We start from the raw sequence: 14235 nt of genomic DNA, 5'->3' as shown, positions 1-14235 counted from the left end.
CAGAGAATTACCCAAAAATGAATTTGACATCTTTAACCCCTTCGTCTGCTCAAAATAAATTTGTGTGTTTGATGCATCAGCTGTAAATAAAAAATTGTAAACTTGGGACAATTATTTCCCCTCCAATTATGAAAAAAACCGGTTGGCGGTTCCGTGATCCAACTAATAAAATAATAATTTCCTAATTTATAGGAAGGAGAGATAAATATCAATAGATGGACCAATACCGATTTTGGACTGTTTCTAGTCACACTGATAAAGAAAGCAAATAAACACCCAACAAACAAATGCTGGTGTGTGCACACTCATTTCCTCTCCATCTTAATTAAATGGGAAGCTAAAAACTCAAACCTCCCGAGAGTTTACAAATAAATTACTGTAAGAAATAACCCTGGGGCTATATTTGAGAATATACATATGGAGATCTTAAAACTTGGCCCCCTTGGCTAGCCTGGAGGCTGGGACAGTGCAGGTAGCCACAGACTTGAAACTGTGTTATCACAGCTAACATCTTTGAGAGCATTTAACAGTGACATCAAAGCAGAACCATGCAGCCCCCTCTATTAGACATGATAAATTGAGGAATGTTGCTGTTTCTACATATTAGTGTTTTGATAGTTACATCACAGCCCATCTTGAATTTGGCCACTTTCTAAATACAAACTACATTCTAAATAATTTTTTTGGATAATGTTACTCCAGGTCTATTTTGGGTCAGTACCAAGTTTCAGATGTTGCACATCTTCTTCTTTAATATGGGCCAATATCATTTTTTAATAATTGTTCATTCAAAATAGAACTGACGTTTTAGCAAACAATACAAATAAAATATGATGTGTAAAAAAATACAATTATTTTCCTAGATCTAGTAAACAAATATTTATCCTGAAATTACACACTAAAGTACCTTCCTTCTTCATGAAATATAAAACTATTTCTTAAACAACATCTTATATTAGTTACTGATAAGCATATAAATAATAAATTAAATATGTTTAAACATTGAAATAAACATCACATATTACATACAGTTACCCTTGAACTAACCCAATAGCCATTACTGATCATTGCATTGGTGGAGGGCAATTGATAATGAATCATCAAGCCATCAGCAGCTTCTACCAGGTAGAAAGCAATGTATGATATTTTGGTGTAGATATTACAGAATAATACAATATATACAAAATATAATCTGAATGTCTTTGACATGGTTTCTTTATCTGCTAAAATAATATAATTATATACATATTTTGTAAACAAAATGCATATGTGTAATTACATATCCACAACACTGTTCCTGAGATTGGTGTCATTATGGACAGGTTAGCTTGCGTGTTGATAGGCTGTCAGACTGAACACTCTACACTTGTGTCGATGAATCATATGAGCCTTGTGTCGACTGTGTCATAGAACAACACAACCTCACAGAACATGTCCAACAGTATTGAGACACATCCTGAATATCCAATCCTCAGAATAGCTTCTCAATGAATTGCCCGACTGATTTGTAGATAACACCTCACAGGCCAGTCTACATGTTGCCCAACTGGTCTTGTGAACTGAATGCTCTTGTGAGAAAAGTGACATCACAGATAGAAAACATGACCCGTGTCCAGTGCCGTGGAAAACATATTCTTTTAGAATGTGGTATAAAAAATTGGTGGCCATTGATAACAATTTGTTGAACGAACAGTGTATAATGTGAGACAGCCAGGTTACAAGTGATCTTGTAAAAAATCTTTTGAAAAAAAAAGAATCTTCCAAATGCAAACCTCTGTTCTGAGCCTTCATTGAATGGATTTCTCCAACATAAGGTATTTGGCATTTAAATGTTCATTGTCCTGTAGAACCCAAGCAACAATTGGCATATTCCACACAATGACTTGTGGCTTGCAAAGATTAAACTGAACACTCCCTTCACTGTCTGTTGTGTCTGACCATCACCAGCTATGCCCGTACGGGACTCATACCCTCCACCCGGTGGTCAGAGGGTAACCTGTGCCGCTGGCGCACACTCTCTCTGTAGTCGGCGCTCAGATTGTTCAGCTGCGGGTTGCCGCCATTACGGGCAGAGTCTGGAGGCTTGCTGTCCCCAACTTCGCTGATGGTGGTGATTGTGGTCAGCTGGTCACAATCTATAAGCTCCTTCTCCAGCTGTTTGACTTTCATGATGACGCTAGGGTAGACTGTTGCTTGTATAGCTCGGATGCACAATCTGGAGGAAAGCACAGTATGATGAGTAAAGAGTGAGTGAGTGAGTTGTGTTTAACGCCGCTTTTAACAGTATTACAGTTTACAGTTATATCACAGCGTGTCAGCTTAATGTGGGAGGAAAGTCTGAAGTGATGCAGGTCTTCGACGTTTATCACTTCGGTGAAACCCACGAGCACGGGTATAGTGCTGACAAACCTAGAAACATAATCGGGGCAAACCGGGATTCGAACCCACAATCATAGGTTTCTGGTGTGCCCAAGGGACGCAACTCTGGGCAGCAAATCGCAGCGCCTTAGACGACTGGGACACCCGTGCCCCCCATGAGTAAAGAAAAAGTGACAGACCAATGTCACTTAGCTGGGTGCCGTTGCACAAAACGATCTCAGCGCTAAAGCGATCGTAACTCCCATACCATAACATAGACTTACGACAGTCGTAGCGCTAAGGTTGTTTTGTACAACGGCACCCAGCTGGTCCTATGCTGAAGTACAACTTCCCTGTTAAATGAGTGAGATGGAATTAACACCGCCTTGGTCAGTGTTCCTTTTATATCACAGCTTGATGTGGCAGGAAGGCCTGAAGTGAGACATTTACCACTTTGGTTCAATCCATGAGCACAGGTGTGAAACCCAGACCTCTAGAAACGTAACAGGTTGAAATGGGAAATGAACCCACAATCACAGGTTTCTGGTGTGCCCAAGGGTTACAAATCTGCACAGCAAATTGCAGGGCCTCAGACAACTGGGCCATCCGCGCTCCCAGAACAATCATAAGGATTGGATGTATACAACGTATGACCTACTTGATTGTGTGTCAGTATCCACATGTGTGTTTCGTTAGTGATCCTAGTGCCAAGAGAGACGGAGAGCGGAAGGTCCAGTGTTCGATCCCCGACCACAACATACCAAAAGAGGTTAAAAGATGGTACTTGTTGTTACCCTGTCTGGCGGTCAGCATTAAGGGGCTAAAACAAGGACTGGTCAGCTCGGAGTCAGAATACTGTGTCTGAGTGGGGTATTCATGTTAAACTGCGGCATGGTATCTCAGTGGGCTAGCACTATAAATCGGCATCAGTCCGGACTAGTACAAGCAGCCAAACAAACACACACACGTACATGCACGTCGCTATATAAGTGCAATAATCTTGGACGCGACGTTAAACCCTATTTCACCTCACCTCACCTCCTAGTGCCAAGACCATTGTAATTGCCATACTTTAACATACTTACAACAATCATAGCACTTAAATGATCTTAACTGCCATACTTTAACATAGACCTAGCATGAAGCACTAAGAACAGGATTCAACGTTGGTTGTCATTTTGTTGACTGCAGCATCAAAACACTTTCATGTGTAAATGTTCAACACTGTGGTCTGGATCAGGCAAACCATAAAACATTAGCAATGATCCACACCACTGGTATCTGCCTAGCACCTGACTATGCTCTCCAACTTAGATGCCTGTAACACCCTTGTTGATGTAGGAGATGGGACCTATTGTAACCGAGCTCTCCTCGAGGTCAATGTGTTGGTGCAGGCGAAGTTTAGATCAGAACCGCCTGTCCATTAGAGTGCGATGAATTGGGGTCAAACGCTGTCCTTAAGACTTTTTCACTTGTGCCGTGCCGTGCCATGATTGTTTACAGTGTACGTGTGTGGCTGCTTACATTAGTGCTGACTTATGCCGGCTTCATAGTGCTCGCCCACTGAGATACCATGCTGCAGTTTAACATGGATACCCTTTTCACACTTAGTGTCGTCGGATCATAGGTTTTCGGACATCGTAAGCCTTTGGACGACAATGTTTATTGTGATTACTTGCGCTATAGCAATAGCGTCACACAGATATTGTAACTACTCAGATGATGGCCTTGTTTTTAAGACAAGGTTGTCTTTTATGAGTAAGTGAGATGTTTTACAGTTGTTCTTGTGATTAGCAAGAAAACTATGAAGAGTCCAAAAACTAGGGGATATTCTGACTCCTAAGCGGGACAGTCCTTCTTTTGTACCCTAATGCCGAGCCAAGAGCTGAATGCCAGGCAGGGTAACAACAAATATCATCTTTTAACATTGGTGTGACACGGCCAGGAGATCCAACCACTGACCTCCCTCTCTCCAGGAAGATGCTCTATGCACTAGACCCAGGAGATGGTCTGTCTTTGAAATTTTAAGTTCATGTAACAGGATTCCTATTTCCCAAAACAAAATTAATGCCACCAAGTATTGACACAGTTAATCCGTGAGAAAGCCCCGAAACATACCTTGGTAGGAGAGCTACCACACAGCTAATGATGACGACACAGGAGTGGATGGGCGTGGATATCGTGTTCTCCATCACCCAGTAGGGGTTTGATGGGTGGTCCCAAGTGAAGAAGATGGCATTAGAGATGACCGCAAACATCCAGAAGAAGAGAAAACTCATGATGAGGACAAGCCACTGGATCCAGGTCTGAAACATCAAGTGAGAGCAAATATGACTTCATGCCTCGCTGAATATTTAGCAATATTCCAGGCACATGGCAGGGGACACCAGAAATGGCCCTGCACACCGTAACCATGTGGGTATCAAACTGTGCCATTAACGTGATGAGTGAACAATTTGTTTGTTTGTTTGTTGTTTAACACGACACTCAGAAATATTCCAGCCAAATGTTAGTGGCCTGTATATTTCGAGTCTGGACCAGACAATCCAGTGATTGACATCGTTGGTACGTCATCGTATCCCAACTGCAATTGGCCCAGTTTGATACCCCTGGCGAGCAACATATGTTAGCTAATCAGCACACTGACTGCAGAGAGCCCATTAGACTAGTATGCTAGAGTGCTACATACATTCTTCTCAGGTCCCATCCTTACAAATTACAATACTGTATTGGCCCCTATTACATGCCCTGCTCCAGAAAGCACCCCAGATCAACATTTAGACCAATCTGTAAATTTTATTCATAAACGACCCAGCGGTAGAAACTAACCATTTAAGTACACTAGACCTTATAATCATAACAATTAGCAAAACCCTCAAAAATGGCAATTTTCTACAAGTCCTTATGATACCTTAACTATTGGGCAGTTTGGCAAGGACTATAGCACTAGTGCCAATTACTACTGATATGACCCAGACTAAGACAAAACATTCACATGACAGTACATATTATTTGTGTATTTTATCTTCCTGAAAAAGCAGCACAGAAGGGAATTATAATTGTCTGGTAACAATTATATAACATCTTAGTTTGTTCTCTACTGCTGGATCTCTGTTTGAACAAATGGAACTCCTTGATAATGGTTTTAATAAGCGGACTGACCCCCCCCTTCCCTTGTAAATTTTCTCCTCTGGTGAGCACACTTACCCAAGAGTTGGTTTCTATCCCAAGATGCAACAGAATGATGAGGATAAGTGCTGTCATGATGGTTGTGCCGTACTCCCACATTCCCACATTCTGCTCCGAGTAAGCCTGGAACACAACACAGATTCATTAACTCTTTCCACACCAGTCAACCAGAAGCATTTACTGTTGTGACACCCACATTCTGCTCAGAGTAAGCCTGGAACACAAGACAGATTCATTAACTCTTTCCACACCAGTCAACCAGAAGCATTTACTGCTGTGACACCCACATTCTGCTCAGAGTAAGCCTGGAACACAAGACAGATTCATTAACTCTTTCCACACCAGTCAACCAGAAGCATTTACTGTTGTGACACAGAGTTCCCAGAGACTCTTGTGTGATAGATGAAGCCAACATTTATCAAAGAAAATATCTGCTTGTAAAACATCTTTGCAATATAAGATTTCATAAAATCTGCTTACCTATATTTTTTTTAATTGTTAATTGGAAAAGCATTTATAAAAAAATTTATAAATAGTGTCTACAGGTTCTACTACACCAAATCAGTACCAGTTTGGAAAGTGCGGTTTTCGTAGGGAGCCTTCAGTGCAGATCGAGAGATATCTGCAGGCTGTGATTGGAGGATATTCTGTAAGATTTTTATGTCTTTCAAATGTACATCCATCCAGTTATTAAAACTGACAATGTTTTTCTATATTTAGTACTGTCTTTTTCAACATGATGACTTATGCTGAATGTGACCACTGCTATTTTCAAGTAGGTGACATTTGGTGCGAAACTGGGGGTGGTGTGTTTAGCTTCCGGTACTCGGAAAAGGAGCTGGCTTAGCTAGTCATTTTTATTTTTTTTATTGCTGCTCTAAGGCCAAACTGTGCACACACGTACAGGTAATAGCTGTTGAATGCTTAGTTATTTAAAAAAAAATCATAACGTTACTATAGAAGTCTATGGAAAAACATTTGGTTGTGTGTAACCTGTAATCACCCTTTTTCCCGATAACAGCCGCTGTCTGCTCAGTAACATGAAGAAATATCCCCCGTTTTCAAGGCTTTGTATGAATAACACGGTCGTCGAGGACTTACATATGACACATCGCTAGAAAGCTTATTCTTTCATCTGCCTGAAGTCTTTTCATAGTTATAACAAGCGATTTCTTTGGATAGAAATTGGTTTCTAATGAAGCTTTCTTGCCGAAATCTGCTACAAGGTTTGTGATTGGTAAAATTTGAGCATGTGACCTAAGGCAGCAAATCAAATTACAGCTATGGTACCATCCTCATGTATGATGAATTTCAGATTTTGACGAAATGTTTTGGTTAAATCGTGCTATTCTGAACATTTTAAGCAGGAAATCGCTATAAATATGGAACTTCGTGGATGTATCATGCTAGGTTACGAGCTGTGACAAAGCTTTTTCATGCATACATTTTGGCATAAAACATCGTGTCAGACCCTCTTTAAATGAGTGAGTGAGTGAGTATGCTTTTAGGCCACTTTTAAGCAATATTCCACCAATATCACGGCAGGGGTCACCAGAAATAGGCTTCACCCATTGTACCCATGTCGGGAATCGAACCCAGGTCTTCTGCGTGACGAGCGGACGCTTTGACCACTAGGCTACCTGACTGCCCCTCCTCTTTAATGCTTCCCTTGAAAAAGTTAACTAAGTTGCATTATGATTAAAAAGGAACCTTTAGTGCTGATATATTTGCTTCCAGGGTATCAAGAGGAAGTGAATATATTACAAATCATTTGACAACTCCAGTAGTTATACGGTCTGATTTTACGGTCTACACATCCTCTCCTGACTGCCAGCTAGGTTTAGCTGAGGGCACAAGGCTCTAGTTCCACAGATGAAAGTCTCACTTGTCATTTAACAACTCCAGTAGTCAGGAGGCCTGATTATATGGTACAGGCTTGCCCTGAGACAGGACTGACTTCATCTAGGACAGAAGGCTCTACTTTTATAAACATCAGGCTATTTCTTCATTAAACAACTCCACTAATCAAGAGGCCTGTTTATATGGTCTAGGCTGTCCCTGAGACAGGACTGACTTCATCTAGGACAGAAGGCTCTACTTTTATACACATCAGGATACCCTAGCTGACAGACAGTATCTGCATATCTGCCTGCCCGAGGATGTTATGTCTGATCTGCACCCCATCGCTTCTCTATCACCTCTCATCTCTTGCCCCTGGCCACGGGACTGTTATTTGTCAACAGGTTATGCTTAATTGTCATATTATTGCTACAGTTTTTTAATGAAAGGATAAATCATGATATTAAAATTGCACAGACGAATGTGAGGTCAGTGAGGATATTTGCTGGACAGATATATAAGAGAATATATAGAGAAACTCACTCTCATGTGATTTGATATATAATATATCACCACTCATCGAAAAGTTTAAATCTTTTATCAACTAGTGTTGATATATTTGATATCAAAAGACACAAGGGTGAAATTCTCTATTCATCATCCAAAACTGCCTTCTACGGGATATAACATTTGAGTAATATTTCTGTGAGGGGTGATGGGTGAGGGGTACGAGATGAGTGGTGGATGGTAGGGATGAGGGGTGAGGGATGAGTGGTAGGCGTGGTAGGGATGAGGGGTGAGGAAAGAGGAGTGGGTGGTAGGGATGAGGGAAGAGGGGTGGGTGATAGAGATGAAGGGTAAGGAAAGAGGGGTGGTGGTAGGGGTGAGGGATGAGGAAAGAGGAGTGGGTGGTAGAGATGAGGGAAGAGGGGTGGGTGATAGAGATGAAGGGTGAGGAAATTGTGGTGGTGGTAGGGGTGAGGGATGAGGGAAGAGGAGTGGGTGGTAGGGATGAAGGGTGAGGAAAGAGGGGTGGGTGGTAGGGATGAGGGATGAGGAAAGAGGAGTGGGTGGTAGGGATGAAGGATGAGGGAAGAGGGGTGGGTGATAGAGATGAAGGGTAAGGAAAGAGGGGTGGTGGTAGGGGTGAGGGATGAGGAAAGAGGAGTGGGTGGTAGGGATGAGGGAAGAGGGGTGGGTGATAGAGATGAAGGGTGAGGAAAGAGAGGTGGTGGTAGGGATGAGGGATGAGGAAAGAGGAGTGGGTGGTAGGGATGAAGGGTGAGGAAAGAGGAGTGGGTGGTAGGGATGAAGGGTGAGGAAAGAGGAGTGGGTGGTAGGGATGAAGGGTGAGGAAAGAGGGGTGGGTGATAGAGATGAAGGGTGAGGAAAGAGGAGTGGGTGGTAGGGATGAAGGGTGAGGAAAGAGGAGTGGGTGGTAGGGGTGAGGGATGAGGAAAGAGGAGTGGGTGGTAGGGATGAAGGGTGAGGAAAGAGGAGTGGGTGGTAGGGATGAGGGATGAGGAAAGAGGAGTGGGTGGTAGGGATGAAGGGTGAGGAAAGAGGGGTGGGTGGTAGGGATGAGGGATGAGGAAAGAGGAGTGGGTGGTAGGGATGAAGGGTGAGGAAAGAGGAGTGGGTGGTAGGGATGAAGGGTGAGGAAAGAGGGGTGGGTGGTAGGGATGAAGGGTGAGGAAAGAGGAGTGGGTGGTAGGGATGAAGGGTGAGGAAAGAGGGGTGGGTGGTAGGGATGAAGGGTGAGGAAAGAGGAGTGGGTGGTAGGGATGAAGGGTGAGGAAAGAGGGGTGGGTGGTAGGGATGAGGGATGAGGAAAGAGGAGTGGGTGGTAGGGATGAAGGGTGAGGAAAGAGGGGTGGGTGGTAGGGATGAAGGGTGAGGAAAGAGGGGTGGTGGTAGGGGTGAGGGATGAGGAAAGAGGAGTGGGTGGTAGGGATGAAGGGTGAGGAAAGAGGGGTGGGTGGTAGGGATGAAGGGAAGAGGAGTGGTGGTAGGGATGAAGGGTAAGGAAAGAGGGGTGGGTGGTAGGGATGAAGGGTGAGGAAAGAGGGGTGGGTGGTAGGGATGAAGGGTGAGGAAAGAGGGGTGGTGGTAGGGGTGAGGGATGAGGAAAGAGGAGTGGGTGGTAGGGATGAAGGGTGAGGAAAGAGGGGTGGGTGGTAGGGATGAAGGGAAGAGGAGTGGTGGTAGGGATGAAGGGTAAGGAAAGAGGGGTGGGTGGTAGGGAAGAAGGGTGAGGAAAGAGGGGTGGGTGGTAGGGATGAAGGGTAAGGAAAGAGGAGTGGGTGGTAGGGATGAAGGGAAGAGGAAAGAGGGGTGGTGGTAGGGATGAGGGAAGAGGGAAGAGGGGTGGGTGATAGAGATGAGGGGTGAGGAAAGAGGGGTGGTGGTAGGGATGAAGGGTAAGGAAAGAGGAGTGGGTGGTAGGGATGAGGGATGAGGAAAGAGGGGTGGTGGTAGGGATGAGGGAAGAGGGAAGAGGGGTGGGTGATAGAGATGAGGGGTGAGGAAAGAGGGGTCGGGGTAGGGATGAGGGGTGGGGGTAGGGATGAGCGGTAAGAGTGGTAGGGATGAGGGGTGAGGAAAGAAGGGTCGGGGTAGGGATGTGTGGTAGGGATGAGGGGTGAGGAAAGAAGGGTCGGGGTAGGGATGAGGGGTAGGGATGAGGGGTGGGGGTAGGGATGTGTGGTAGGGATGAGGGGTGAGGAAAGAGGGGTGGTGGTAGGGATGAGGGGTGGGGGTAGGGATGTGTGGTAGGGATGAGGGGTGAGGAAAGGGGGTGGACAGTAGGGATGAGGGAATGAGGGGTGAGTGTTATGGGTTAGGGTTTAGGGGTGAGGGATGAAGGATGAGGAGGGAAGGGAAGGCATGAGAGGTGAGGGTAAGGGATGTAGGATGAGGGGTGATTCACGGTTAATAAATGAAGCAGAATACTGCAGAATATTCCACTTTGAGATGTCAATGATTGATGACAACCACTCTCATTGGCTACTTTTGATAACCTCCCTTTCCCTGTTGATTTTAAAGGGGATGTTTTCATATCGGAAGCACTTCATGTACACTTGGAGAAGGGAGTTGTATAACCATATGATATTGTCAAAGAGCATCTCTTCCTGCAGTGAAATTCTTCCTATGTACTACTTCTCGTTATCTTTACACTCATCTTCTTTTCTGTTTTTCTTGTATATGATTTACTGTACAAGCTTTGTAAATACCATGGAGAGGGAGTCCTAAGTTGGATAACTTGTTCCCAATCCATTTCAATCTGAATAAAATATGTTTAAATCAGAGGAAGTATTCCCATGGAACAAGAAAATCTCTCCATGATACATTTACACTGGCAAGATTTGTAGTGTGGAACTAATTCCATGTGATTGACCATCTTTGACATTCTCACAACATGGGCCAGTAGACGTTCCTGGTTAATTTCCATCCCTGCATCAACACAGTCATGAAACCTGGCTCTGAATACTTCGGAAGTTATTTGTAACAATATCTCCCCAACATCACAACAATGATACAGGATGCTGTGCATAATTCAACAAGAAGCTATATTATTTTAACTTTATTTCAAAATATTTATTGTTCACTTCATCCCTTAACTATTACCGTATTCGACGTAATAAGAGCCAAGGGCTCTCTCAAAATTAGAAATAGGGGGCTCTTAATAGAACATTATTTTGGTGAAAAAAAACCCTAGAGTTAAAAGATCGTAAATTTTGTGGTTTATGCTGACAGCCTGAAATGATTATATACGACAAATATATTTTTCCAGAATTTAATTGCCCATAATTAGGTGAGGTGAAATGGGGCTTAACGTCGCGTCCAAGATTATTGCACTTATATAGCGACTTGCATGCACGTGTGTGTGTTTGTGTGACTGCTTGTACTAGTCCGAACTGATGCCGATTTATAGTGCTAGCACACTGAGATACCATGCCGCAAATTAACATGAATACCCCACTCAGACACAGTATACGGACTCCGAGCCGATCAGTCCTTGTTTTAGCCCCTTAATGCCGAACGCCAGACAGGGTAACAACAAGTACCATCTTTTAACGTCTATTGGTATGATGCGGTCGGGGATCGAACCCCGGACCTTCCGCACTCTGGGTGGTGCCCATAATTAAGGGTGCATATAACAAATGAGTGCATATCATCCCCAAATGAATAAGTCTTGTGTACATAGATCAATTGGAATTGGTGCTAATTGGGATTGTTCACTAGCCAATATATTAGCAAATATTGCCATGGATGCTTATTAGAGCAGGCGCTTATTACATGGAATACGGTATATAAAATGACAACCTCTAACAGGGAACAAAATTTGATCAATGATGGCCATGTCATGTATGTCAACATTTCCCAGGGATAAGCTGTCAGACAATGTAAAGTACCATATAAATGTCTGCCTATATTGATATACATCCTACAATCTTGTCAACAGTTTACAACTATTGACTGAACTGTTTTAAACCACAAACTTAATGCCCTTAATCTTCGAACTAGTTTACAGAATATTAACTACAACATAATCCATAGACACACACACACACACACCTCCTAAGCCTGACTAAACACTCACACTGTTGTTAGAGAATGTAGATACAATTGATTTTCAATAGGGACACGTGTGTTTGGTGTTTTTGTTTTAAGCCAGTTTACACAACAGCTGGTATCACAATGTCAACTTTACAGGTGTTGTAATTTGCAAGCCTCTGCTGTGATTTCCAACAACACATTGTATCTGGTGAAAATGTCTACTGGTTTTTATCATGTAGGGGTGTTTTAACTAGGGCTGGCTAAAAAGATCGATAATCGGAATTATCGTTGATGGAAGGAAATATGATTGATTATCAATAAAAATTGTGTCATCAATAATATCTTACACAAACTATTGTGATGAAAAAAGTGATAATCAGAATTATCGTTGATGGGAAGAAATATTATTGATTATCAGTAAAAATTGAGTTATCAATAATAGCTTACACAAACTATTGTGATGAAATAAAGTTTAAATTTACCGAAGCAGACTTGTTTTTGACGACTCCTGAAGACGACAAGCAACTGATTTTGTTATATCTTAAATGTCCATAAAGTAATCCGTGCATAAATGTGTCACTACTCACCAGTGATGTGGAATATGTTGTTTTCTCTCTGAGCTTTTTGCATACTGGCTCAAAGTTACTTCTCCGATATTTACAGATAATTGCCCGTTAATTAGTTAACAATTATCTATCGCTAAGATAAATATTGATAGCCAGCCCTATTTTTAACACGGAGTCTTCCCTATTTACCAGCAACTATTGTTAAAGGGGCAGTACCTCAACAGTTCTGATTTTCAAAATCATGCATGAAATAATTTTTTCTGCGTGTGACATCAGATGCCCCATTCAATTCTCAAACCAAAACAATAGGTGAGGTGAAATGGGGTTTAACGTCGCGTCCAAGATTATTGCACTTATATAGCGATGTGCATGTTCGTGTGTGTTTGTATGGCTGCTTGTACTACTCGGACTGACACTGATCTATAGTGCTAGCTCACAGAGATACCATGACGCAGTTTAACATGAATACCCCACTCAGACACAGTATACCAACTCCGAGCCGACCAGTCCTTGTTTTAGCCCCTTAATGCTGAGCGCCAGACAGGGTAACAACAAGTACCATCTTTTAGCGTCTTTTGGTATGACGTGGTCGGGGAACGAACCCCGGACCTTCCGCTCTCTGGGTGGACGCTCTACCACAAGACCATGGAGATGGTCTCAAACCAAAACAAGTATATGTCACAAAGTGACGAAATGTCCCCCGCCTGTATATACACCATAGTACCAAATATGAAGACAATCCAGCGATTAGTTCTTGAGATATCGCGGCAACACCGTATTCCAACTCCAAAAGTAGATTTGCATGCTGTGAACTTGAAAATGGGGTCAAGGTCACCAAGACTGACTGGTGTCAGCGGTGTCTGTATATACACCATAGTTACAAATATGAAGACAATTCAGAGTTTAGTTCTTGAGATATCGCGGCAACACTGTTTTCCAACTCCAAAAGCAGATTTGCCTGCTGTGACCTTGAAAATGAGGTCAAGGTCACCAAAACCGACTGGTGTCTGCGATGTCTGTATATACACCATAGTTCCATATATGAAGACAATCCAGCGATTAGTTCTTGATATATCGCGGCAAAACTGTTTTCAAAATCCAAAAGCAGATTTGCCTGCTGTGACCTTGAAAATGGGGTTAAGGTCACCAAAACCGACTGGTGTCTGTGGAGTCTGTATATACACCATAGTTCCAAATATGAAGACAATCCAGTGTTTAGTTGGGACGTACGGACGGACGGTCGTGAATACTATATCCCCCGCTTCGCGCTTTCGCGCGGCGGGGGACAACAATAGAGCTCTGCAGTGAAGGCAACAAGCCAATTACTCTAGCTCCTACCCAGAGTTCTTTGCAGCCAGCCTTGAGTCTACACGATTAGATAAACAAATTATAACTTTCATTGAGAAAATATCCTAAAATGTGAAAACCTATTTCCATTTTCTTATTTATCCTCCATGTGCTGTCATTGAAGCCCTACAGAGCACTATCAATATGGTCACTTTGATGGTTAAAGCTATATTGTCATGCACCTCAAGGCATGAATTAGGTCCATTTGTTCTTATTTCAAAAACTGTGTTTGTTTACAAACAATAAAAAGGTCTGGCCATGTGACAGAAACTTCTCTTGCAGAATAAGGAAATCAGGGCCAAGTAAGCTCAGGGCTTATTGGTTATTGTTTACAAACAATTCCTCAGATCAGTCGACATACTGTCCTTTTAAGAAT

At 42.9% G+C, this 14235-nt stretch overlaps 1 protein-coding gene across 1 annotated transcript in view; it reads right to left on the bottom strand.

Moving 5' to 3' along the window:
• Positions 1-1764: 1764 nt before the first annotated feature.
• The window catches only part of LOC139450562 (phospholipid-transporting ATPase VD-like), an 88342-nt gene continuing 75871 nt past the window's right edge, over positions 1765-14235 (bottom strand). The window contains exons 21-23 of the mRNA XM_071232317.1: positions 5566-5670; positions 4477-4664; positions 1765-2215 (exon numbers count right to left, since the gene is read on the bottom strand). Of these exons, the coding sequence (XP_071088418.1) occupies positions 1948-2215; positions 4477-4664; positions 5566-5670 (561 nt within the window). The 3' untranslated portion in view covers positions 1765-1947. The remainder of the gene's footprint in view (positions 2216-4476; positions 4665-5565; positions 5671-14235) is intronic.

Source organism: Haliotis cracherodii, unplaced genomic scaffold (assembly GCF_022045235.1).
Source record: "Haliotis cracherodii isolate W230 unplaced genomic scaffold, xgHalCrac1.p SCAF_8, whole genome shotgun sequence".
Taxonomy (NCBI): domain Eukaryota; kingdom Metazoa; phylum Mollusca; class Gastropoda; order Lepetellida; family Haliotidae; genus Haliotis; species Haliotis cracherodii.
Note: the sequence above shows the minus strand (reverse complement) of the source record. Positions and strands in the feature narration are given on the sequence as shown.